The sequence below is a fragment of the Salarias fasciatus genome, chromosome 19 (genome assembly GCF_902148845.1).
Source record: "Salarias fasciatus chromosome 19, fSalaFa1.1, whole genome shotgun sequence".
Taxonomy (NCBI): Eukaryota; Metazoa; Chordata; class Actinopteri; order Blenniiformes; family Blenniidae; genus Salarias; species Salarias fasciatus.
Window position 1 is genome coordinate 22,749,100 of NC_043763.1, and position 24,937 is coordinate 22,774,036.

Sequence of the window (24,937 nt, forward strand, 5' to 3'; positions counted from 1 at the left end):
TCACTGGGATCGATCTGTTTGCAATATGAACAGTGCTTTTAGAGAAAGAGGTCTGACGTGTGTGTGTGTGGGTGTGCGTGTGTGTGTGTGTGGTCATACTGCAGTGTATCACACCCCCGTGGTCCAGGTTTTTAAAGTGATGAACTCCAGCGTTCAGATTGAAAACAAACCTTCAAATGAAGTAAAGATGTTCAGTTTAATGACGTCCTCACATCCTTCACCTTCATTTACAACGTTTACAGCATCAGGAGAAGAAACGCTGCTACAAGCAAAGCAGAGACATAGCAGGGGAGAAATTAGACGCGAGGAGCAGCAGGAGGAGGAGGAGGAAGAGGAAGGAGCAGCAGGAGGAAGAGGAGGAGGAAGAGGAAGGAGCAGCAGGAGGAGGCGAGTTTCTCCTTGACTTCCTCAGGGGTTTCAGTACTGAGCATGATGCCTTCAGGATCGCTCGTTCATCAGAGTATCACCTCTTCTGATCGACAGTGCATACTAATATTAATAAAAAGCAGGTATAGAAACGTCCTGTTGTCTCCTTCATTATAAAATACTAATTCCAAGACTGAAGAGTGGAAAATACCGACCGTCCGAAATGAAAGACCGCCATAGTTTTCTTAGTTAGTGTTAAGTTTGTTTTTCCTCTGAGCTTGACAAACACGACTCTTCTCTCATCACAGCAGATGTCAAACTGCTTCCTGTAGAACTTCAAGTAGTGTTTCCTGTGTGAACAATGAAGGTTCTCAGGGAAAAGAAGTCTTCACATCTTCTTCTGTGGTGGTCATGCTGGGTTTGAAGCAGCAGCTGCTGGGGAGGGCGTGTGGAGGGGCGGGGCCTCGGCCGACTCCCACAGCTCAGGTGAACTTCTTCTTCGTGGCTGTGAAACGCTCCATGTACTGGAAACAGAACAGCAGAGACCATCAGAGACTGAAACCTTTCCCAGCAGTTCATGCTTTTGATCTGTGGACCGATGTTACGAAGTCCACCAGGACCAGGAGAGTCTGGACTGGGAGACGTGACACTCTGGAGGAAAACACTGTTCTTATTGACCATCTACTCGCACATGTGCAGAGGAACTATTTCCTGCAGCCGTAGTGTGTATCCGTCTCCAAGAAGACGGAGCTTGAACATTTAAAAAACGATGCATTTCCAGTGGCTCGGAACGCCGTTGTTGTGTAAACGGCTCCTGTGTTTGTTTGCTTTGTGGCGTCCTCACCTTGTCGTAGCCCTCCAGGTCCCGGAGTCTCTTGACCTCGAACAGGTTTCCCTCCACAGAGAACAGAGACACCTGCGACTGAGTGAGGATGGAGTGAGGGATGGACGACAGCTCCAGACAGTTCTCCTCCAGACGCAGAACCTTCAGCCGGGGACACCGAGAGACCTCCGCCGACAGCACTGAGATCTAGAGGAGGAGACCTGGTTACTATGGCAACGCAACATCGGGAATGACAAACCTGCTTCTGGCTCACTGAGATCTCAGTCCAAGCCGACCTGGTTCTGGTTGAGGTTGATCTCGATGGCCTGCAGCTCAGAGACCTCTGCAGGGACACTCTGGATCTGGTTCCGGGACAGGTCCAGCAGGTCCAGCTGCCTGAGGGTTCCCAGTCCAGAGGGGAACTCTGAGATCTGGTTCCCGGCCAGGTTGAGGGTTCGCAGGGCTTTGAGCTGGCCTACAGTGGGGGGCAGCTGCTGAATGCGGTTCCCAGTCAGACTCAGCGTCTCCAGCTTCTTCAGCTTCCCGAGCTCAGAGGGGAGCGCGGCTGAGGTCAGAAGGGGGTATCAGCCGGTCGTTCTAGTACTGATCATGGAGAGTTAACGGTCAACTCACTGAGCCGGTTGGAGTTCAGTGTGAGACTCTTCATCTGGAGGAAGTTCCCGATCGAAGCAGGTAAAACCTCGATCTTGTTCCCAGACAGATCCACCGTCCTCAAATTGGCGGTGAGTCTCTGCAGTTCTTCGGGAAACTGAAAGCGGATCAGAAACATCGGATTGACCCTGAACACGACCATCAAACTAAAGCACGACTTTCATGAGTGTGCGCACAAGGTCTGGGTTCTGAGGACCCTGAGGTTTGTTACGATTGATGAGAAAGTGTTCTGGGCTCTTACACGTCTGACTGGATGTTCAGGGTGCAGTACAGATCCAGTTTACACCACAGTGTTTCAAATGAAAATGCATTTTTTCGTCTTTACACAGAGAACGATACAATATAAACACTAATAATGGTGAGTACACAGACATTCATATGGCCAGACCATGGAATTGGAGAACTTCGTGGGTGACGCACTACTTCAGAGACGGAGCATTTTCAGTTCAAAAAGTCCCACCTTGGGAGCTGTTTTCACAAAGTGCTGTTTTCAGTAGCTTCGAGCGCTGTTGTCATATAAACAGACACCCAGAAGACTATCAAAGTTTTCTGTTTTCATGCAAACAGTGTTGGGAAAGTAATCTGTTACTTGCGCTGGCCGGTGTTGTGCGACCACTGACCGTAATATACTACCTGTACAGGACTGACCACTGCAAGTGATCTATTACTGTCCCAACACTGGACACTCTGCAGCTCTGGTGTTTTTGTAACTCCTCTAACTGCCAGCAGGGGGCGCCATCCACCCACCATCACTCACCTCCTGCAGGCCCTTCCCAGTCAGCTGGAACACTCCCGTCTTCTGGGAGGTCTCCAGGTGGGACTTCAGAGCGCTGTTCCCCATCAGGACCCCCCTCTTCCTCCCTGATCAGTCTACAGCAGGGGGGCAGAGTTCATGGGGAGCTGGTGGATCAGCTCCTCCTGCTCGGTGGTCTTGACGCGATCCGGTGAAGAAACACCTGCAGGAGACAGAGAGAGATTTTAATCCCACCAGCAGCATTTCAGATGAATGAAGCATGCAGATAGAAGCTTTTTGCTGAGTCAGGTGATCATGTCAGAGCAGATTTATGACTCAGTACTTTGTTTCTTCCATTCTAGTAGTTCAAACAGATTTACTTTATTCTTTTAAAAAATGCAAAGTTTAAAAGTGTTAATGGTTCAGTCAGAAACAATAAACGCCATATTTTTAATTCAGTTTTTCACCTCTTCCTGACAGTCATAAAAGTGTCTGAGGAGCTCACAAGCACCCTCTGGTCTGATGGAGGATTAGCTCTGCCGGCTGCTAATCACCAACCGTGGGCTGCTAAAGACCCGCACCGACCACTAAGGTCCCGCACTGACCGTCAAAGACTAGCACGGCCCGGTACTGCTCACTGAATCCCGGTACTGACAGGAAATTACCCGTTAACAGACTCCCCGGTTCGGTTCAACCAGAAGCTCGCTAGCTCGTTAGCAGGAGCCGCCCTGCTTCACCATAGAGACACGCGTATAGAATCATAGATATAAAACACACAGGACCACAGCGGGTACAGTCATAGATACAAAACAGATAGAACGAATCATAGATATAATGCAGGTAGAAGCAAGGAAACAAACTACAATCAAAGCTCTATTACAGATAGAATCATGGGCATAATATACATAGAATCCCACGCATACACGCGGGATCATTAATCACACGCAATTTTACCACACTTCACATGTAAGACTGAACAATAATTTTGGCGTTTACAACATTGCTGTATCTGATGATGGTTCAATACAACTGAAAACAAAGACAAAATTCAGAAACATCAATTAATTTTTATCGTGTCAATGCTGAGGTTTCAGGAGGGAAACTACAAATGCTGGGTATTTTTTAAAATATTTTTTAGCTCCAAATAATGTTAATTTTGAGTCTATTTTTGTAGGTCTATGTAGTTCATGATCCTGATGAATGACGTCAGAGTCAACAGCCAATAGGAGCAGCGGTATGAAGGCGTAGTACTGGGTCATCCTGAGGAGGCGCTGCTGCTCCAAGCACTGCACAGAAGCACCGCACCAGAAGAAGAAAATGAAAAAAGTGACGAGAAAATCCGCGAGAATGGCGCCGGTTCAGGAACAGAGCCTGGTGTCGGAAGAGAAGGTGAGGAGAAATCCCGGGGTAGTATCCGGTACCACCGGACCGGACCGGACCGGCTGCCTGTGTCGGTGTCTGTGGCTCTCAGAGAGTTGAAGATCCGCAGATCGCGCCGATGATGTTGTCTGATTAGTCAGATTATCTGCAGATCCGTCCTCCCCTTTGATCAGTTGTTTATTGTGTCCTGTAGCAGCGTTCCAGCAAATATGAAGATGAGTCACTTTTCATTTGAGAAATAGCCTCAGTTACTCAGATGATTAGTATGTGTGCTGCCGACTGATGACAGTAGTTCTGGACAACTTGACAGATTGTGCATCATCTCTTAAGGTGAAGATCATTGTAAACACAAATTTGTCTGCATTTTCTCTATTTAAACAAGAACTAAAAGAACTTACTTAAGATTTCTTGGTTGCATACTTGTTCAGTAAAACATTTGATTACAAAAAATTTGAAAAAAAGTATTGAAATGTCACTTAACATAAATTATAGAAGAAAACATTTAAATAAATTATATTCACCTGGTGAGCAGACGGTATTTGAGGTGCTAAGCGACTTCACTGGTTCATCTTTTGTTTACTGTTGTTCCTCCTTGTTTCAGAGTTTTCAGGAGAGTTCTGAGTCTGCAGCTGGTCAGCTGCTGTCCAACTGTGTCTCTGAGGGAGTGGTAACTGAGGTCAGCGAAGCCTCACACACCTGTAAATCCACATACTGTATATACTGACACTCTAATCCAGATGATCTGAAGTACCCACAGTTTATTCCTGACTATTGGTGGTTTTCTGTCCTCAGGAGGAGGTAGCTTCTCTCCAAGACTCGGTCTTGTCTTCTCACCTGTATGAAACTGATAAGCACGTAAAAGCAACGCAAGAGCTGGACCAGGTATGGTGTTTCCAGACTGCCACAGTAAACATGTTGTTTACGCGCTGTCACAGTAAACATGTTGTGTGCAGCTGCGCCTGCAGGTGGAGCTGTTGCGGCTGGAGCAGAAGAGTGCAGATGTTGCTCACAGGTTCCACCTCAGTGAGTTTGGACTCTCTTCCCCATTAGCAGTGGTGACGGGTTCTATCCAATCAGAGCGGGCTGAGAGAAGCCCCGCCCTCTCTGATGCAGCTGTGCTTCACAGTTCGCAGGTTCCAGGAGATCCAGATGTTTAACGAACACCTGCAGCAGGTCCTGAAAAACCACAAAAAGCTGAGAGAGCGACTGATGCAACCGGTCACCGGAAACAAGCTGCCCATCCCCAGTCACTTGCACAGGTACACGCCGTCTCCATGGTAACCACCCCGGTCCCAGTCTGTCCCGGTCCTCAGGGGTCGTCTCTGTTGCAGGTCTGTGGTGGAGGTCTTCGACTTGATGCTTGAGTTCATTGTCAATCTGGAGGACAAGCTAAGCTCCACCCACGCACAGGAGTCCATAAATGAACACCAGAGCCTGTTGGTGAGTCACATGACCTAAACGAACCAATCATACTCTGCTGCACAAGGTCGAGGTTCAACCGAATCCCTCTGTGTTTCAGTACCGCTCTGTGGACCAGCTCTCCTTTATAGGTGTACAGACAGAAAATCTGGCCAATCAGCTTCTGGAGGGGAAGATTTCTGCTCATCATTGTCTTCATTAAGTGGATGACCTCTGACCTTTGCCCTCATCACTGTGGCCTCTAACATTCCTGTAGTTTCTTATTCTGTATTCTGTGTAATAAAATGAGATTTCCGCCACTCTATGACTCAGTGTTTTTCCTGATCCAGTCAGAGTACACTGAGTTCACAGTCGACTGACGGAGCCTCTAACTGTGCTTTTTAAGATGAACACCTGACAGCAGTTTATGTGAGCATATATCGGTAGACACACAGACATATGTGAGTAGATGCCTCACTGACTGCTGCTGTCTATGTTGGACCTTAGCACAGGTGTTGCTGTCATCTTGGATGAGGACCCGCTACTCTTCCAATGCTTTCGGCTCTTTACGAAAAAAGTTGCTCTTATGCAATTATAATAAGCAGAAATTACAACACTGTTATGACCTGAATAACTAACATCACCATCGCTGTTTATAAATTTAAAAAGTATTTCAGTATCAAACCAGGTGAAAATGTGTTGCAAATTCTGCAAGTTCTTATCATAGATTTTGTAAAAAGATCTTCTAGTCATTGTGCTGGCGAAAAAGACAGTCCTCATCCCAGATGATGGTTCAGTTATATCTATCTAAATCACTGGTCTGCAACATTCTGGAGCTTCACGTGCCTCTTCAGCCCTTCTTTAGTGAATCTCTGAAGCTTTCAGCAAAATTTTATGTAAGCAAAACATTTTGATTTCATTTTTATTTCATGTACATACAATACTATTTTTCAAAAATGGTCTGAATTAATGCTTTGAAACAGCCAGAATTCACAATAATAAAACAATCAAAATCACTAAAATAAAGAGGAAAAGTTGCTATAAATGGCTACAAACGTAAAAAATAAATAAATGAATATAAATAAAATAATCTAAATTGTAGCTATGAAACGTCCTAGTTATCGCACTATGAGTTACATGTCCTTATGCGAGCAGTTGTTCTACTTCTATATAGCACTGTGGTTCTATTTGAATATATCTACGCTTCGCTCTACTCACACACATCTGTGCTGACAGACCTCGGAGCGGAGGACCAGGACACGCTGTGTTTTGCACCGTAGAAGAAGAAGGAGACGACACAAATCAGACGTAGAAGAAGAAAATTCTTCGAGTTTGTTTTCGGCTCCCAAGTTTTGCGATAATATAAAATCACAGAAACAGCCAGGACAGAAGGGATCAGAGCCGGGATCAGAACCGGAGTCGGGACCGGAATCGGAGCCAGGGTCAGAGCCGGGACAGAGGACATCAGGACCGGGACTCGGTGGGTGCAGTGGAGCGCAAGGCAAACACATGAGTGAGCTAACAGGCTAACTATGGTCCAAAATATCAATGAAAAATACATCCTTTCATCGGGAAAAGCAGCGGATTGTAGTCAATTGAAGGTTTTTGGGGAAAATGGGAAATTTTAAAGTTGTTGCTTCGGAAAACTTCTCATGTTTAATTATTTCATTCTTCCTTTTCAGGGTCAGGGGTTAACCCTAACCCTAAAACACACAAAAAGCCACTCCAGTTACTCACAACTTTGACAGGAAAACGTGCACTTATAAGAAATAAGGACTGTCAAAATGTAACATTAAAAAACAGCTTGATCATTCTCCAACTAATTAAGAGAATAGTTGGTTATCCTTAGCTAAGATTTAGTTCTAATAACTAAACATCAAGTTTGAGTTTCTGGACAATTCTAAAGTGGTTTGAGAGGTAAATGTGGACCAATCAAACAACTGACTGACGGTCATGTGATTTAAACAACCTGCTTGTGTCACTAACTAGGTTAACTAATGTCACTCACAGGCCTGTGTACTCTCATCTGTAACCAAGAATTTAACCACAGCTCAGCTTGAATGTATCACCTGTGTGCGAGGACGCCGTGTTCTGCTCTGTGATTGGTCGTCTGTCCTGCAGGATGATGTGTTCTGCCCTGTGATTGCAGGTTAGTCACAGTTTGTCTGTGTCTGTTTATTCTCAGATGAAATGTTTTTGCTGAAGACTTTGAGTCGACCTGCAGCTCTGCAGCTCCGACTGTGTTCTACCAAAACTTTACCTACACTCACCCTGTTCACCAAGGTAGCAACTCTCACTCCATCGTCAGTGCACACTGCTGCAAACCATCACCAGCAAACACTCTTGTAAACCTCTGTTGGCCAACACTTGTATCATGTGATCTATGGAATTCAGATTGTAAATGATTTTATTCTGTATGTATTTTCACAATGTCCCAAATTTTCTGGTGTTTTTAGTTTGTTTTCAGTCAGTTTAATTTATAAAGTAACTATTAATTGTAGTCAGATTGATACAGATAGTAGTGAGTAGACTAGTTATTTGTCTGTGTAATCAGATTACACCTGTCCCTACAGGACCCCTGCCCACTGTGTGATGAGGCAAAAGAACTGTTGGAGCCCTTTAAACACAGAGTGAGTCCCACTCAAGCGAGTGTGTTTGTGTGTGTGTGTACAGCCAAATGCTAACCCGTGTGTGTTTGTGTCAGTTTGTGCTTGAGCAGGTGGACATCAGCCTCCCAGAGAACCAGCAGTGGTTCGTCCGGTACCGCTGGGACATCCCGGTGTTCCACCTGAACGGGCGGTTTGTGATGAAGCATCGTGTTGACGTGGTGCTGCTGGATAAACTGCTGCGCGAGTCCGAGACGCTCTGATGCCCCACTTGTTTATCTGCAATAAACACATCAGCCAAGCGATGCGTTCAAGTGTCATCTGTCGTTCTCACGCAGCCGGTCGGCCGTGGCTGCACCGGCGTCACAAACAGCCTGACTGGGTAAACTGACTCCCGCTGAGCTCATCAATATTTCATCTGCGGACGGCCGCGGGCCAGTCGCAGCCTGGCTCCGCCTCGGTGTAGCGGTTACCATGGAGACGTCCAGCGCGTCTCCATCCGAGGGTTTTGATGGCGTCGGGCAGCAGCAGAGCGGCGGACGTTCAGCTCGCCCTGCTCAGAGCGAAAAGGAAGATCTGTGAGCTGCAGCAGCGAATCCAGTGAGAGATCAGACAGCTGTGATCTGTGGAAACCTCCATAATCTGGAATCTGTCATTTATACTCTTATGTCTGTAGTTTACCATCTATTGTCTATAATTTATCTATTATCTATACTCGGTATTCTGTCACCTATAATACATCATCAGTTTTCTGTAACCTGTGATCTGTCACTATCATCTGTCATACATCATCTCTAACTTGTAGTCTATCAAGTACCATCTCTGAAGGAGAGAAGAGACTGCAGGACGGCCAAAGGAAGACCGGAAGAAAAAACGATTAATGACTATTATTCAAATATTTCTCGATTAAATAATATACAATAGGTGAAAGAGATGTTAAGTTCTTATAAAATCATGCTGAAGTTCTTGTTTGGCTTTTTAGGAGCAAAATGTTTTTGTCAGATCAAAGATGTTTTTAGACCAGGAATCTATTTTAAATAATCTTGAACATGTTGAGGAAACACTGGACAGTTTTGTTCTGGTTGAGTCTGAAACATGTGGTCGAGGTTTTTTTTTTTACTGGATTAACAACCACCTTCCTGTCAGATCTGACCTCAACATCTCGTTTTAAAACCTGGTCTGGACTCTCAGTTCTTTGACACATTGTGAACTGTTCTCTTCAACTGCAGACTGTATCAAACCGGCCAAATGTTTGGGAGGATTACTGAGTTACTGGAGGAGTGCTTTGTCCCTCGGTCGTTGTCGGGTGTCTGGAACTTCCTTCCTCTCTGGGTTCTGGACCTTTCAGTTCTCATAGTCGATCTGCCTCTGTGTTTCTTAGCAGACAGTCGACCTGATCAGTGACTGGGTGGTAAACAGGAAAGACGCCATGTTGTTTGGATGAGAGGAGGAGCAGGTTGTTGGTTACACCGGGTTAGGGTTCAGGGCTGACTGTTGACCCCTGCTTTCACCTGGTATCTCACCACAGCGAGTCCGTCTGTCTGAGGCTGGAAGGTTGTGGTTTGAAACCCAGTTGTTAGTGGAAGAGCTGTAGTTGGACCACGTTTTACTCGACAAAGAACTCTTTCTTTTACTGTGGCGACGGGTCCGACCACGCCGCCAACCAGACTTTAACCTGGAATCAGTCACGTGTCATTTATCCATACTACTGAGCCCTGAGCTATAAAGAAAAAAAAAAAACCAAAACAGTGAAGTTAGGAGCATTCAGCTTGTTGCGGGTTGGTTGAAGCATCTGATCCAACACCGGTTCACACGGTGAAGCGTGCTGGATTATTCAGCTGCAGGGTCACGTGACCTGAGGTCAGCTGGTCACATGCGCTGGCTGAAGGGGTGCAGCTGAGTGTGAATTCTTTCACTGCTTCTACTTGGAAGAGTCTTCAGCAGGAGGTTGTTTGAGTAGGTTTAGTTTTTTTTTATTTTTCTTTACTAGTTTAACCAGTTTAAATCAGTTAAACCAGTTGAACCTGTTAAATGAGCGAAGCGAAGCTTTTGTGTGAGTCTCACCCTGGTGTGTTTCTTTTTATTTTGCAGTGAAACGCCTTCAGAGGAAACCAGTCTGACCTCCTGGACGCCGAGTAAGGAGCTGCGGGACTCTCTGGTGGACATGTACAAAGGTGAGTACACGCCGGTTAAACGACCACTGACACTGCTGCTGTTAGTCGCACCGGAGGCCGCAGCAGCAGGAGCTCCTGCTGTGGATCTGATGAGTGCAGACTGGGGAGAAGTGAAGCCGCTGCAGCTGCTCAGAGCCTCCACCTGATGGAGCCCTGCTCCTTCACATGGAGACTGCAGCCTGCTGCCTCAGCCCAAACTGAGCCGCTGAGCCACGACCGCAGGGTGTAGCAGGAGGTGCAGGTGGATGAACGGATGAAGGGATGAACGTGTGGCTGATGGAGGGATGAATGTGTGATTGATGGAATGATGAAGGGATGAATGTGTGACTGATGGACTGATGAAGGGATGAATGTGTGGCTGATGGATGGATGAAGGGATGAGTGCGTGACTGATGGAATGATGAAGAGATGAATGTGTGGCTGATGGAGGGATGAATGTGTGGCCAATGGAGGGATGAAGGGATGAATGTGTAACTGATGGACTGATGGAGGGATGAATGTGTGGCTGATGGAGGGATGAATGTGTGGTTAATGAAGGGATGGATGTGTGGCTGATGGAGGAGTGAATACGTGGCTGATGGAGGGATGAAGGGATGAATGTGTGAGTGATGGACTGATGAAGGGATGAATGTGTGGCTGATGGACTGACGGAGGGATGAAAGTGTGGCTGATGGAGGGATGAAGGGATGAATGTGTGACTGATGGAGGGATGAAGGGATGAATGTGTGGCTGATGGAGGGATGAATGTGCGGCCAATGGAGGGATGAAGGGATGAAAGTGTAACTGATGAACTGATGAAGGGATGAATGTGTGACTGATTGACTGATGAAGGGATGAATGTGTGGCTGATGGAGGGATGAATGTGTGGCCAATGGAGGGATGAAGGGATGAATGTGTAACTGATGGACTGATGGAGGGATGAATGTGTGGCTGATGGAGGGATGAAGGGATGAATGTGTGAGTGATGGACTGATGAAGGGATGAATGTGTGGCTGATGGACTGACGGAGGGATGAATGTGTGGTTGATATACTGATGAAGGGATGAATGTGTGACTGATGGAGGGATGAAGGGATGAATGTGTGGCTGATGGAGGGATGAAGGGATGAATGTGTGGCTGATGGACTGATGAATGTGTGGTTGATGGAGCCATGAATATGTGGTTGATGGAATGATGAATGGATGAATGTGTAGCTGATGGACTGATGGAGGGATGACTATGTGGTTGATGGACTGATGAGTGGATGAATGTGTGTCTGAGGGAGGGGTGATGTGGCTGCTGGGTCCAGGCTTCGCCGTTCCGTCGGGTTTAATCTGCAGAGTAAATCTGGGTGGAGGACATCGGTACATTGGATGTTTGCCGTGAAGCGGCGGCTGAGAGCTCCGTGTGAACACCGGGGATCAAACCGGCAGGAGACCACAGACAGCCGGTTACCATGGCAACGCCACGGACCCACGGCAAACAGGACACCGGAGGTGACTGAGGGTGTTTGTCTTCCACCTGAGCAGGTGTTCAAGTGGATCCGGTGTTGGAGAGGGTCAGGTGGATCAGCTGTTCTGCAAGTTCAGGTTTTCAGGTGTTCGGACAAGAAGTGTTTGGACACAGGTATAAAACACACCTGCTCTATGTGACTGACTGTAGCTTTTTTATCTTCAAACTAAAGTATCTATATGCTATCCTAACAAATGGAATTAAACTGTGTGTGTGTGTGTGTGTGTGTGTGTGTGTGTGTGTGTGTGTGTGTGTGTGTTCGGGGGAGGGTCTGTTTGAGAGGACAATGGCACTCTATCAAAATAAAAGTTTTTGAACAACTTAAGGCTTACCCATAAAATGTGAGAAAGACACACACACACACACACACACACACACACACACACACACACACACACACACAGACACACACACAAACAGACACTCTGCAGTCAGTAGATTAATTTACTCACCGATGAAGAAGACAAAAGCCGAGTGAGACAAAGACTGAATGAGAGAGTCATGTGAACTGCGTTAAATCTGCAGTGTGGGTGGTCTACACACACACACACACACACACACACACACACACACACACACACACACACAGCAGCTCCTCCAGTCTGTGCAGACGATTGGCCTCTGTGGAGTCAGATCAAACACACAAACATGTCTGATCATAAATAAATACGTGTGAGCAAACATTATTCACCAACAGATGTGAACAAACAAGGTTTCTTTTTCATTATTACTGAAAAACAAACCTTCAAATAAATGTGATTCAGGTTTTTATATTTTCATTTCCAAACATTTGAGAATGTTTCTATGTTCACGTGTGTGTGTGTGTGTGTGTGTGTGTGTGTGTGTGTGTGTGTGTGTGTGTGTGTGTGTGTGTGTGTGTGTGTGTGTGTGTGTGTGTGTGTGAGAGAGAGAGAGATTCTTACTGTTTTTCATTCATTCCCCTGATTAGCAGCTAATGTGTGTTAGCGAGCTGATTAGCCTCCCGTTAGCATTGTTCGCATCTCGCTGTGTTTTTCCTGGAAGCTGGAGCAGGCAGTGTCAGTTTCTGCTCTTATTGGTCAAAACACAGGTTTACACCTGGACAGGTGGAGATATTTATGAAAACTGGCCTCTGAAGGGTTCACAGACGACGGTTTTCAGAAGTGCTTACAGGTCGTTGTGGATTTTGGAGGATTGTTTTCAAAAATTTTCAAAAGTGTTCGCAGACAGTGGTTTTCAGAAGTGTTCTTCGGCGGTGGTTCAGAGAGGAAACGTCTTCACCTGCATGTTACGCTGGAGTTTTTTTGCTCTGAACTTGATTTACGATTTTGTAACTTGTTAGAAAACTTGTAATTCAAATTGTGTGTGTGTGTGTACTGCCTAGATCTGTCAGCTGACCTCTGATGAAGTGCAGTTGGACAGATTTGATGAAGTTCTGTGTGTGAACACAGATTCCCACTTTCAAGGTTTGAGAGTGGCGCCGACTCCTGATTGGAGGAACGGTCTGATTGATGTTTGCGTGTTTTCTATATGTCGTGTTTGTGTGTGTATGTTTAGCGCGTATGAGCGTGAGAGTGTGCGTAAATGTGTGTGTGTGTGTGTGTGTCCGTCCTCTGTACGTCGGGCCTCTGCTCGGCTTAATGTCCGTATCTAAATTCATGTGCGGCGTGGTGGCGGCGTGGCGGCGGCGTGCAGTCGGCGGGGCGGATCACGGGCGGATTGTGTTGGATTTGAGCTGAAGCCTCTTTAATCATGGTAACACCGTCATTAATATTCATGCAGTCAGCTGGAGCAGCCGACACTCAGCGCTGCAAACTTTCTGCACAAAATGTATTAAATACAGCTTAAAACATTAATGGACTTCAGTTTATATTACATGAAGCGGAGGGGGGAGGCGGGGGGAGGAGGGGGGGCGCGCCTCTCCTCATTGGCTCATGCAGATTGGTCCTCTGATTGGCCTTCCTTTCTCCCCTTTTTTCCGCAGATTTTTCCATCTTTGACGAGACTTCAAAGCGAGCGCGAGGCATGAACGCTCATTTAGGAGGATTTAGCCACATTAGCACATCTGTAACTGTACATGAATAATAAGAAGAGCCGGCGGCTCAATCAGACCTGAGTCCACAAGGAGATCAGAGGCAGGGGGGAGGCGGGGGAGGGGGAGGGGGGAGGAGGGGGGAGGCAGTGAGGAAAAGTTTCAAAGTGATGGAAAATATTCTCTAACAAGTGAAATTGATCCGTTTCACAACCCCAGAGAGGACCAGGTCTGACACCTTTACCAGGAATAAGACCTGGACCAGGACTAAGACTGTTACCATTACTAAGACCTGGACCACACCTAACACCTGGACCAGGACTAAGACTTGGACCAGAACTAAGACCTGAACCAAGACTTTTACCATTACTGAGGCTTTCACCAAGACTAAGACCTTTACCAGCCCTAAAACCTGGACCAGGACTAAGGGCTTCACCAGCATCCCTATGACCTGGACAGGACCAAGACCTTTTCCAGGCCTAGGTCTATGACCTGGACCGGGCTAAACCTTGAACCAGAACTCAGACCTGAACTAGGACTAAGACTTTTTCCACTGCTTAAACCTTTTAACAGGACTAGGACCAGGAATAAGACCTGAATCAGAACTAAGAGTTTTGCCATTACTAAGACCTTTACCAGACCTGAGACCTGGACCTGGACTCAGATCTGGGCCAGGATTAAGACCTTTACCAGGGTGAATCCTCCACCATTACTAAGACCTGGTCCAGGGGCCCAGGATTAAGCTCCGAGTGGTCTCTAGGAAGATTCTTTGATTGTATCGCTCTCTTAAACGTCTGGACTCTGAAACTGACTGTGTGTGTGTGTGTGTGTGTGTGTGTGTGTGTGTGTGTGTGTGTGTGTGTGTGTGTGTGTGTGTGTGTGTGTGTGTGTGTGCGTGTGTGTTTCATTAATTACTGTTGAAACAATAAGTGTTAAACTCGAATGTGACACTAATTTAATTACACCTCCGGAGCTGCGCTCTGATTGGTGGGTTTCTGAGGAGAGTCATTATTGTCCTTAACAAGGTTTTAGAGCTGTTTGTTCTGATGAGTACATACACACACACACACACACACACACACACACACACACACACACACACACACTTTCAGCTGCTGTTTTTCTTCCGTAGATAATCCCAGAGTTAACGAGGAACTGCGACGTCGTCTGCCTTCACCTGCGAGACAGCAGCTCAGCAACACAGCACAGCAACTGGGCAGCACTGAGAGGTGTGTGTGTGTGTGTTCTTGTATTTCTATCCTTGTCAGGGCCGAATGTCCCCACAAGGATAGCAAAACGTGGAACGACGTGCCTTGTGGGGACCTTTTTCCGGTCCTAAGTAGGAGAAACAGTGTTTTCTTGACCATGTTGTTGTTACTGAAAAAAGTAAAAGTGCAAAAACATTTCTTTAGGGTTAGGCTTTGTTGTGGTGTGGGTTAGGGTTAGGGTAAGGGTCAGGGTTAGGGGCTAGACATGAATGGGAGTCAATGGACTGTGTGTGTGTGTGTGTGTTTTAACAGTTTCCCTTCTCGTTTCAGATTGGAGGTCGTTGCTGGTTTTCAAGGTAATTATTTAGGATCACTTCAGTTTGCAGCATTAATCAGATTCACTCCTGACTCTTTGTAACTGTATGAATGAAGTGTAATTGTCTCCCCCTTTTTTTTTTTTTTTTTTAGCCCCCCAGCCCCTGACAGAGGTCTCACCTGTGTCCCACAGGAGGTCCGCCTCCCCCGTCTCCCCGCTCCTTAACAGGAGTTCTGTCTCCCCCATTTCCATCAGGTGTGTCTCGCCCCCCTCCCACATTAGGCCTGTGTAGATGTAAATCTTTGTGTCACCCATTCTCTCCCCCACCCCCCCGCCCCCCCCCCTCCATTAGGAGGTCCGTCTCCCCCGTCTCCCCCCTCTCCCACAGGAGGTCGGTCTCGCCCGTCTCCCCCCTCTCCCAGAGGAGGTCGGCGTCTCCGTTGTCTGGCAGGGCTGCTGGAGCGGTTGGGGGGATGGAGGAGGGGGAGGAGTTCTCCCCCGGCAGAGGTGCGTCTCCTCGGGCAGACTGGCCTGTGGAGGGCGCTGTTTCTAGCCCCGCCCCCAGAAGACACCTGCTGAGTGCGGACAGGTGAGGAGACGTGTCTCCACCAATCAGGACGCTGTAAAACCTGAGCGTTAACGGCAGAGTGAGCCCGGACGACACCAGAGTGACTCGCCCACGTTAGCGTTAGCTTTAGCGCAGCGTTAGCCTCTCGGCATATGAGGGTGGATTAGCATGATGTTTTCTCGCTCAAAGGATTTTTATTAAAAAACTTTTATTGCCTTTGATTAAACTTGCATTTTTTTCTTCTTCTTTTGTTTCTTCTTTTGATGCTTTTTGAGATAAATTTGTGTTTCGCCATCTTAGCTGCATCAGCGTGTGAAAGCGGGCGATTAAATTTAGATTTGATTAGCGTGAGCGTGTGAGCAGACCGAAATAGACGATCACAGCCGGCTGCTCTTATAAAGGCAGAAACAGTCAATTACAGGCGACACTGTCACCTCCGTCTTATTTACCCGCTTTATTACGCCCTCGCTCTGTGACCTTTAAGGTGATATGAGAGAATTATTATTAAACTGCAGACGCAGATCCGCTTGTCTCCACAGGGGGTCTCAAACACCCCAAAACACCCTGAATGACACTGAAACGCCCCAAAACTCACTCAACTCTCTGAAACAGCTGAAAACTCCCTGAATCACTCTTAACTTACCCTTAAACACCCCGAGCCCCCTGAGTGGGTGTTGTGGAGTTAGTATGGAGCCCCCACTCACTGACGCTCACTGAAACACATTTAAAACAGCCCGAGACGCAAACTCCCTGAAACACCCTGAAGCGTCGCTATCAGATGAAACATTGAAACACTCTGACACGTGCAGCCGTTCCTTTTGTCCCGTTGTCGTGTTTGTCGTGTTTGTCGTGTTTGTCGTGTTTGTCGTGGTCTTTCTTGCCGTTTGTGTTGTGATCAGTGTTTTCTGTCCAGCCGGAGCTCAGCACGGCGTCCTAATGAAGATAAAAACATCTCGCTGCTCCTGAAGGAACTCGACAGCCTGAGACTGACCAACAGCACGGTGAGCGCGCGCACACACACACACACACACACACACACACACACACACACACACACACACACACACAGGGATTTGGGTGTGACTTGTGTTTGTGTGTGTTGCAGCTGCAGGAGCAACTTGTCCTGAAGGAGAAGGAGCTGAGGAGCAGGGAGGTGGACGAGAAGCTGAAGGAGGAGCTGCAGGAGGTGCAGCGCTGGGAAAGACCCACGGGTGAAGAGGAGATCCTCATCTTCATCAGACCACACACACACACACACACACACACACACACAGTGATCTTGATTTACCTCTCCTCCTCAGCGCTGTTGGAGGAGGTGCTGGCCGCTCAGAAGCAAAGGGATCAGGCTCTGATGTCACGACTCCTGCTGGCCAATGAGGAGCGAGACGAAGCTCTGCTTCGCGTCCGCCGTCTGCAGCAAGCGGCCGAGTAACTACTCTTCTTCACTTCAGTTGACTGACTAGTTGTCCAGTTAACTAGTTACCAGGTTGACGTTTCACCAGCAGGAGGTGCAGAGAACTCCTGACTCCTCTGTAGAGCCTGCCCTGAGTGACGGGTCCTCCTCCTCCTCCTCCTCCTCCTCCTCCTCCTCCTAGTCTTGTTTAAAAACTGTGAAATGAGCTCTCGTCCTCTTCAAGGATCCAAATTGAGCAGAAAATCTAATTAGAGGTAACACCCCCCCCCCCACCCCCCACCCCGCCTCCCCCAGGAGGAGGGGGTAATTGATATTGGAGGCCACAATCCTTTTTATGAGGGACAGAATATGGAGGAGCATGTTCCATCTGTCAGGACTCTGTGTGTGTGTGTGTGTGTGTGTGTGTGTGTGTGTGTGTGTGTGTGTGTGTGTGCGTGTGCGTGTGCGTGTGCGTGTGCGTGTGCGTGTGCGTGTGCGTGTGCGTGTGCGTGTGCGTGTGCGTGTGCGTGTGCGTGTGCGTGCGTGCGCGCGCGTGTGTGTGTGTGTGTGCGTGCGTTTGAGACAGACCGTCCAGCAGGAGGCCCAGAACCTCCTGTTGGACCTCACTGCTCTTTCCATGCTGTGTTGAGTTTTGGAGTTAAAGGAGGAGTTCGAGAAGAAACAGACGGGAGTCGAAGGAGGAGAACAGTGAGTTTGGTGAGGAGCTAGAGGAGGAGTTGGAGGAGCAGCAGCAGGAGCTTTATTGGAGCGTCTCTCTTTCATTACCTGCTCTCCCTGCTGAGCCTCCTCGGCCACCTTATTACAGTTTATTACAGCAGCATCAGGCTCAATGAAAGAGCCTCCCATAGGAGGAGGAGGAGGAGAGGAGGAGATCAGCTAGTAACCAGCTGCACGGACCCCCCCCTCCTCCTCCTCCTCCTCCTCCCCTGCTGCCGGCCGCTCGGCCCACGCTCCTGCCGCTTCGCCACGAATCCAAAAATACGGCGACTTCAGGGAGCGCCGCCGGAAATTACTGCAGCGGCGCCGCGGTCATCTCCAGCCCGCCGCAATATGAGCGGCTCAGGGGCCCCGCAGGGCCCCTCCTCCTGCTCCTCGCAGCTACAGGGCCCCACCTCCTCCTGCTCCGCACAAATCCACACGTCCACCTGTAATATGAGCGGCTCAGCGGCCCCAGCAGGGCCGCAGCTCAACGCCGCGCCACACACACACACACACACACACACACACACCAGAGCGTGGCTGCTGCCTCCGTCATCCGTTTATCATCCATCACCCATAATCTGTCCATAATCCATTCATGTGACGCTATATGAAACCCTGGAACCTCATCTAAACCAGTGGTCTGGTGCCAGGCGGTCAGTTGATGGTAACGGGTGTGTGTGTGTGTGTGTGTGTGTGTTGGCAGGACGGACGCCAGTCGCCTGGACACTAGAGAGCAGGTACTGCTAACTCGTCACCTCATGGGTAACCAGGTAATCCCGGCGGCCGTGCCGCTCTTCACCGCTCCTGCCTCCGTCCCCAGGACGTAGACGAGCTGCTCCGCCGCGTCTGCCACGCCGACTCGGCCCACGAGATCCGCCACGCCGGATCCGCTCTGGTTCAGCGGCTGCGGTTGGCATGGCAACGGAGAAATGACATCACGGCGCAGGAAATGAACGCCGTGATGGAGGAGAGAGACGCGTCTGTGGTCAAGGTGAGCCGTGCCGCTACGGAGCCGTCCAGGTGTTCCACAAACTTCAGTCTCTGGACAGTTCCTCGTGCGGTGGCGTCGTGCACGTGTTTTCACGTGCACATGTACGGTGGATGGTGTGCTTGTGCACCGTGGGTTGGCTTGCTGTATGTGCACATGAGCAGCGTAGCTGTGTGCAGTGGTTGCGGTACGTGCGTGCGTGTGCACGGGCACGGTGGTTTGCCGTGGTGATGAGGGTAAATAGTTGGTGATTGTGCCGCTGATTAAAAAGTTTAAAGTTGGAAGAAGAAGAAATCTCCTCCTGAGGATGATATTATCTGAGTTCAGTTCACAGAGTTTATTACCAAAACCTGCAGAGCGCCGGATTATTACCCACAAATTCACCCTGATCTCATATTACCGCTCTCTGTGGAGGATCAGGAGGAGGAGGAGGAGGAGAGGAGGAGGACATGGGGGTGAAATGAACAAACCAGAAGTCTGACTGATGGAGGGATGACAGAGAGAAAAAGAGAGGGAGAGATGATGGAGCGAGCTCCCAGCATGCAGCGTGGTCTCGGACCGGGAAGCTCCGCCCCTTTTTCCCCCGACGCTCGCCTCAGATCAGACTCTTCATCTGTGACTGACAGTTGACTGTTGCCGTGGGCAACAGGACTGCAGCAGCAGCAGCAGCAGCATGGCTAACACGGGTAACCACGACAACCAGCGTCAGGGGAGCAGGATGAGGACAAAGTGGTTCACCGAAAAGATAAAACGAAGAGATTACAGTGACTTTCATCCAACACTCCGCTGCTTCAGGAGTTCCGAAAACACTTACTTCTTATATCAGTACTTTGTTTACAGAGTCGGGTCACAGCAAGAGGTCCAAGTCCTCAGGGTCAGGTCCAGGACTCGAGCACAGCCTCAGGGTCTTGGGAGATGGGGGATCGAACCTGCAACCTTGCTTTTGAAAATTGCCTGTTTAACTACCTGTCACCCTCAGATGGTCCACGAGTGATGATGGACGGTGGTTTTCAGTTCTCCTGAGTCCATTGCGGTTGTTTTTTTTTTACTCTGTACAATGAAATCCACAAGTTCTTTCTTGAACTTGAAAAGTTGAAATCTGAGGTTTTTGCACCCACTCATCTCGCTGACATGCTGACCTTTGACCCCATCACTTTTCAGTGTGTCTCTGCGCGGTTTGGACTGTTGACCTGGAATCGCTCGGCCGTCTCTGTCTCTGCCTCGGTTTCCGTGCCACTCGGATTCTGCGGTCCGGATCAGGCTGGACTGAGCCTCCGCTCCACCTCCATTAACCCCACAAAACTGGGCGTCGCACCGGCATCCCGCAGCACCGCCGGGCCGACTGCCGCTAACCCCTCGCGATTTCGCCGCGCCGCCATCTTTTAACAGCCCGCCCCTCCGCGTTAACACCACCCCTCCACAGTAACACCTTAATCCCGCCCTCGCGCCGCCGCCGCGCCGCACAGAAATATGTTTCAAATGCCGGTGTAATCCTCGCAGGAGAAGAAGAAGAGAGAGAGCACTCCAGGCTGGAGGATTCCTCTCCTCCCCCCCGCCGCTCACCGATCCCGCGCTCACGCTCCTCATCTCTCAGGGATTATCTCCCCCCGCAGCCGGGGCTTCTGGGAAATATGAGAAAAGGGGGGGGGCGCGTTCTCTGAGCGCGTTCAGTGAGCGGCGGCCGGCAGCTGCTTCTTATTGAGCTAATATCAGGTAATTACAGGTTATTCACCTTATTGGAGCTCACCTGCAGCCACACAGCTGCCTCATGTGAGGGTTGTGGGTTTGATTCCCGCAGGCAGGTGCTCTGTGAAGGCACTCGGCGTCTGATTGGCGCACAGGGGAGGGGAGTGAACTCAGTGTGGGGCGTTCACTGCCCTGCAGTTTCTCTCTCTGTGTTTCACGTGGTCAGTGAACGCCTCACAGAAACCGACCACCGCACGAACACCAGGGCACTCCAACAAACCACTGTCCCTGAGCACGGCACATCCTGACGTCCACAAAGAAAGCTCAAGCTGGACACACACACAAAGCAAGCATCCATCACTGCAGTCAGCTGCTGGTCGACCCGTGTTTGAACTGTGGCTCATGCTCGTTGCTACAGTTCAGCTGTGTAAACGTTGATTTGACTGCTGGTTGACTGTTCTTTAGTCGCTGTTAACCGATCGTTTGTGGGGTTGCTCCTCAGTTAACGTCTGAGGACCTGATGCAGGACAGTGAGCAGCAGTCAAGCCAGGTTAGTGTGTGTGTGTGTGTTAGTGTCTGTTAGTGTGTGTGTTTCTCTGTGTTGGTGTCTGCTACTGAGTGACTACGGTGAATTTGTGTTGGTGGTGTTGCTGCGGCTGAGCGGGCTGCGTCTGTGCTTTCTGTGGAACCAAATTAACTGTTTACTTTCCTCCTGAAGCCTCTTAATTAGCGCCGAGCTCCCAAGGATTAGAGTCTGCACAGCTTTTTCATTTCACTCAGAGGCTGCAAGCAGCTGCTCAGGAACCGCAGCCAGACCTGGACCTGGGCCTGAGCCTGAATCCGGAGTCTAGGATCTGAATGCAGGACCGGATCTGGACCCTGAACCTGGGCCTGAGTCTAGGACCTGAGTCTGGACTGAGCCTAGCCATAACCTGGTCCTGGGACCTGAACATGAGCCTCTGTCTGGAATGAGACCAGACATGTCTCTGGGACCCGAGTCTGACCTGGACTTCAACCTGAGTCTAGACCTGAGCCTCGGACCTGCCACCTGGTCCTATGACATGCACCTACGCCTGAGAGGTTTAAGGAAGGGTGCAGATCTTCAGACTGAGAGTCGGTGTGGATCTGAAGTCTCAGGAGGAAGACTGACAGAGGTCAGAGGTCGTTGGATTTAGATGAACTGATTGGTGGACCAGTGTGAGCTCCACCCTTCCAACCTCCAAAACCTGAAGTGGATCCAACACTCAGCAAATACAGCAGTCGTCCTCCGGGTTCTGGAGTGAACCAGGACGAGGACTGGGACCTCCTGGAGGACCAGGAAGTCCTCCTCCTCCTCCTCTTCCTCCATTGTGATAATTAAAGCTCCCCTCATTTTCAGCTCACCTCCACAGCCTAATCACCCCCCCCCCCCCCCCCCCCCCCCCCCCCCCCCCCGGGCTCCCCTCTTTTGTTGACCTTCACTCCTCATGTTAAAGTTCAAAGTACGTTCCTTTCATTACCCCCCCTCTCCGACTCTCACCTCCTGCCTCCTCTCTGCAGTAATAAAGATTCGTCCTTCCCCTCCTCCTCTTCCTCATCCTCTCTCTGGTTGATGCCATCTCCTCGTGCTGAGGGAGGTGTTAACCCCCCCCCCCTCCCCGGTTGACCCTCCCACGTCATGTTAAAGGTCACCGTGGCGACGCTGCGTTTGGAAAGATGTGGATTAATAAACCAGCGGCTCGTTTGAAGCGTCTCCTCCGGCCCCGCAGGAGAAGACACATATTTACCTCTGTTTGAAGTCGCACTTTAAACCCTCTCCTCCTGCTTTAATGAGGAGGAGCGGGACGAGAGAGGAGGTGGAGGAGGAGGTAAAGAGAGAGAGGAGGAGGAGAGCCCGTGTGAGGGTCAGATTTTAGCTTTCATCCTGACGTGGAGACCTCCTCCGTCTTTTACAGTCTGTTACCTCCACCGAGCCAGAGCAGGGAGAGGCCTCTGCAGACAGGTAACACATGTTGTTTAGTGTTTCCGTGGAAACGTGACGATGCCTCGCTAATCCTCCGCCTCCTCGTGTCGGTCCTGAATCCCTGCTCTGTACCTGGAGCCGTGTTGAAGCTCTTAATGAGTCCATTAGTTCATTAATCCTCGGTGTGAAGAGCTCTCGTCTTCTCTGCACTTCAAGCACAAACAGCCAATCAGCCTCACTCGGGCGTCTTCTGTCCAATCAGGAGCAGCTGTTGAGCCTGCAGAGGGACCGAAACAGAGCGCTGGAGGACCGGAGGCGGCTGGAGGCGGAGCTTAAGGCACTGCGCTCCAATCAGAGGTGAGCAGAGATGACCATAACCACTCATGTAACCTGATGCTGCTTCTGGTTTTGATGCTACAATTACTTTTTTTTCCCTTTTCCTCAGCCTTCAGGACTTGGCTCCGCCCCTCTCATCCCTCTTTGGCCCGCACCCTCAGGACCCCGCCCTGCTGGTCGAGCTGCAGCAGCTGTCACTGGAGAAGCAGAGCTGGAGGCGGAGCTTCAGCGCTGCCAGGAGGCGGAGCGAGACGCGGTGGAGAACAGTCCATAGGTGCGACTTCCTGCATTCCTCTCATTCCTGTTTCCATGACGACCGCTGACGGGTAACCCGTTCACCAGTTCATGAGTGACCTGTTCACTGGAGGTCACTACTGAACTGAGATGTCGCTGTGTTCCCCCAGCTTCAGTTGGGAGGGCGGGGACTAACGTCCCAGGTTTCTGGCCTCCGCTGGGGTTGTTGTGTCGGCGGGTTTCTGTGGCTCTGAGGCGCAGTGGAGAGCCTGGGCGCTCTCACATGAAACTCTTACAGAGTCGTCAGAGTGAAACATGTTGCGGCACTCTCTGGGAGGCGTTCAGAGGCCTGTTAAGCGGTGGGACCTAAGGAGCTTTGGTGGAGATGATTCGTATTCAGCGGGCATCGGTTCGATTCCATCAGGAAGAATTAATCCTGCAGATTTGGCCTGAAGCGCGCTGACGGACGCCGCGCTCAATAACGTGACTTCTGCTGCTGACGCCGCTCCTTCCATCAGCCTGAAGATGAAGGGATGAGATTCGTGATGAAGACAGCTTAAGTCGTCCGTCTGCGTTCGCCGTCGTCCTCCCGGGCTCAAACCCGGCGCCAGCGGGGGGCGGGCGGACTCTGAAGAGCACAGCGAGAGCTGTGTTTGCTCTGATCTGTGATATTACTTTCAGTTGATGAGACTCGCGCCGCCTCCCCAAAGTCACACAGGGACAGCTTTCCACTGCACCACCGCCTCCATCCACTGTCCGACCGCAGTGAGGGTTCAAACCTGTGCAGCTGGAAACATGGCGCTAATGCTAATGTCTCCTGTCTCCTCTTAACTCCTCCTATCTCCTCACCTGACTCCTCCTACTTCTTCTCTACTCCTTCTTTCTACTCTCGCTTCCTTCCGCTTCCTGCTCTTAATCTTGTCTACTCCTTCCACTTCCTGTCTCCTCGTCTTGTCTACTCCTTCCTCTTTCTGCTTCCTCCTTCCACTTCCTGCTTCCACCTTCCACCTCCTGCTTCCTTCTTCTATTTCCTGAGTCCTCCTTCCACTTTCTGTCTTCTCCTTCCTTCTACTCCCTCACTCTTCCACTTCCTGCCTCATCCTCCCACTTCCTGTCTCCTCCTCCTCTTGTCAATTCCTTCCACTTTCTGCTTCCTCCTTCCACTTCCTTCCTCCTCCATCCTCTTTCTGCCTCCTCCTTCCGCTTCCTGTCTCCTCCTCTTGTCTCCTCCTTCCACTTCCTGTCTCCTCCTTCCTCCTCCTTTCCCCTCTGCCTGTGTCCTCCTCCTGTCTCCTGCTCAGGTTGGAGCGTCTGGTGGAGGTGTTGAGGAAGAAGGTGGGGAGTGGACGTCTCCGCGCCGTCGTCTGATCAGGCCGATGATTCACCCGTTTGTTTACAAGTTTGTCTCTTTATGATTGTTGTTGTTGTTGTTTACTTTTCTGCTCTTCGTTTTGGTTTCAACTCAAATTTGAACAATAAAAATACATTTTCATGACAAAATCGGCTTCATGTTTAAGAGTGAAGGACACACACACACACACACACACACACACGCGCGCGCGCGTATAGATGGATGGGTAGATGGATAGAAAGATACACACAGACAGACACAATGAAGTATCAGACTGAACAAGTCAGTGTCTCACACACACTGGCAGGGGGCGTTGCCATGGCAACACGGTGGACCACTCGTGGTCGACTTGGGTGTCCCGGTTTAATCCTGCAGCCGATAATCTGCTTGTTCTGAAGAAAGACTCAGTTTGTTAGAGCTCCAACTTCTGACAACACCACACACAGAGAGGGTGTGTGTGTGTGTGTGTGTGCATGTGTGTGTGTGATTGTCATTTTCAGACGAGGGAAATCCTGCTCCCTGATTGGATGTTTGTGCT

At 49.6% G+C, this 24,937-nt stretch overlaps 3 protein-coding genes across 7 annotated transcripts; 2 read left to right on the forward strand and 1 right to left on the reverse strand.

The window, feature by feature from the left end:
* Nucleotides 1-177: 177 nt before the first annotated feature.
* lrrc57 (leucine rich repeat containing 57) lies at nucleotides 178-17,342 on the reverse strand. 4 transcript variants are annotated; one of them, XM_030117186.1, is made up of 6 exons: nucleotides 17,322-17,342; nucleotides 2,619-2,744; nucleotides 1,823-1,958; nucleotides 1,486-1,754; nucleotides 1,211-1,396; nucleotides 178-890 (listed from the first exon to the last, which is right to left on the reverse strand). In XM_030117186.1, the coding sequence occupies exons 2-6, from the start codon at nucleotides 2,700-2,702 to the stop codon at nucleotides 849-851; spliced, it is 717 nt and encodes a 238-aa protein (XP_029973046.1). In that variant the 5' UTR covers nucleotides 2,703-2,744; nucleotides 17,322-17,342; the 3' UTR covers nucleotides 178-848. The 4 variants fall into 4 exon arrangements, with proteins under 4 accessions (XP_029973046.1, XP_029973043.1, XP_029973044.1 ...); XM_030117183.1 differs by lacking the exon at nucleotides 17,322-17,342 and adding an exon at nucleotides 3,260-3,338 and having other exon boundaries at nucleotides 2,619-2,817; XM_030117184.1 differs by lacking the exon at nucleotides 17,322-17,342 and adding an exon at nucleotides 3,200-3,215 and having other exon boundaries at nucleotides 2,619-2,817.
* On the forward strand, nucleotides 3,866-5,685 carry haus2 (HAUS augmin like complex subunit 2). 2 transcript variants are annotated; one of them, XM_030117187.1, is made up of 7 exons: nucleotides 3,866-3,983; nucleotides 4,576-4,650; nucleotides 4,767-4,856; nucleotides 4,928-4,997; nucleotides 5,101-5,233; nucleotides 5,306-5,414; nucleotides 5,494-5,685. In XM_030117187.1, exons 1-7 carry the CDS (start codon nucleotides 3,912-3,914, stop codon nucleotides 5,593-5,595), a joined length of 651 nt encoding a protein of 216 aa, XP_029973047.1. In that variant the 5' UTR covers nucleotides 3,866-3,911; the 3' UTR covers nucleotides 5,596-5,685. The 2 variants fall into 2 exon arrangements, with proteins under 2 accessions (XP_029973047.1, XP_029973048.1); XM_030117188.1 differs by lacking the exon at nucleotides 3,866-3,983 and adding an exon at nucleotides 3,994-4,304.
* On the forward strand, nucleotides 6,638-24,534 carry mipol1 (mirror-image polydactyly 1). Its single transcript, XM_030117536.1, is given in 17 exon segments — nucleotides 6,638-6,852; nucleotides 10,070-10,152; nucleotides 14,787-14,883; nucleotides 15,193-15,218; nucleotides 15,331-15,433; nucleotides 15,531-15,767; nucleotides 16,660-16,747; nucleotides 16,852-16,957; nucleotides 17,048-17,174; nucleotides 18,566-18,599; nucleotides 18,683-18,862; nucleotides 21,039-21,086; nucleotides 22,741-22,835; nucleotides 22,924-23,024; nucleotides 23,027-23,070; nucleotides 23,157-23,170; nucleotides 24,350-24,534. Coding segments are annotated over 16 exon segments (1,377 nt in total). The 5' UTR covers nucleotides 6,638-6,852; nucleotides 10,070-10,142; the 3' UTR covers nucleotides 24,417-24,534.
* The last annotated feature ends 403 nt before the right edge of the window (nucleotides 24,535-24,937 follow it).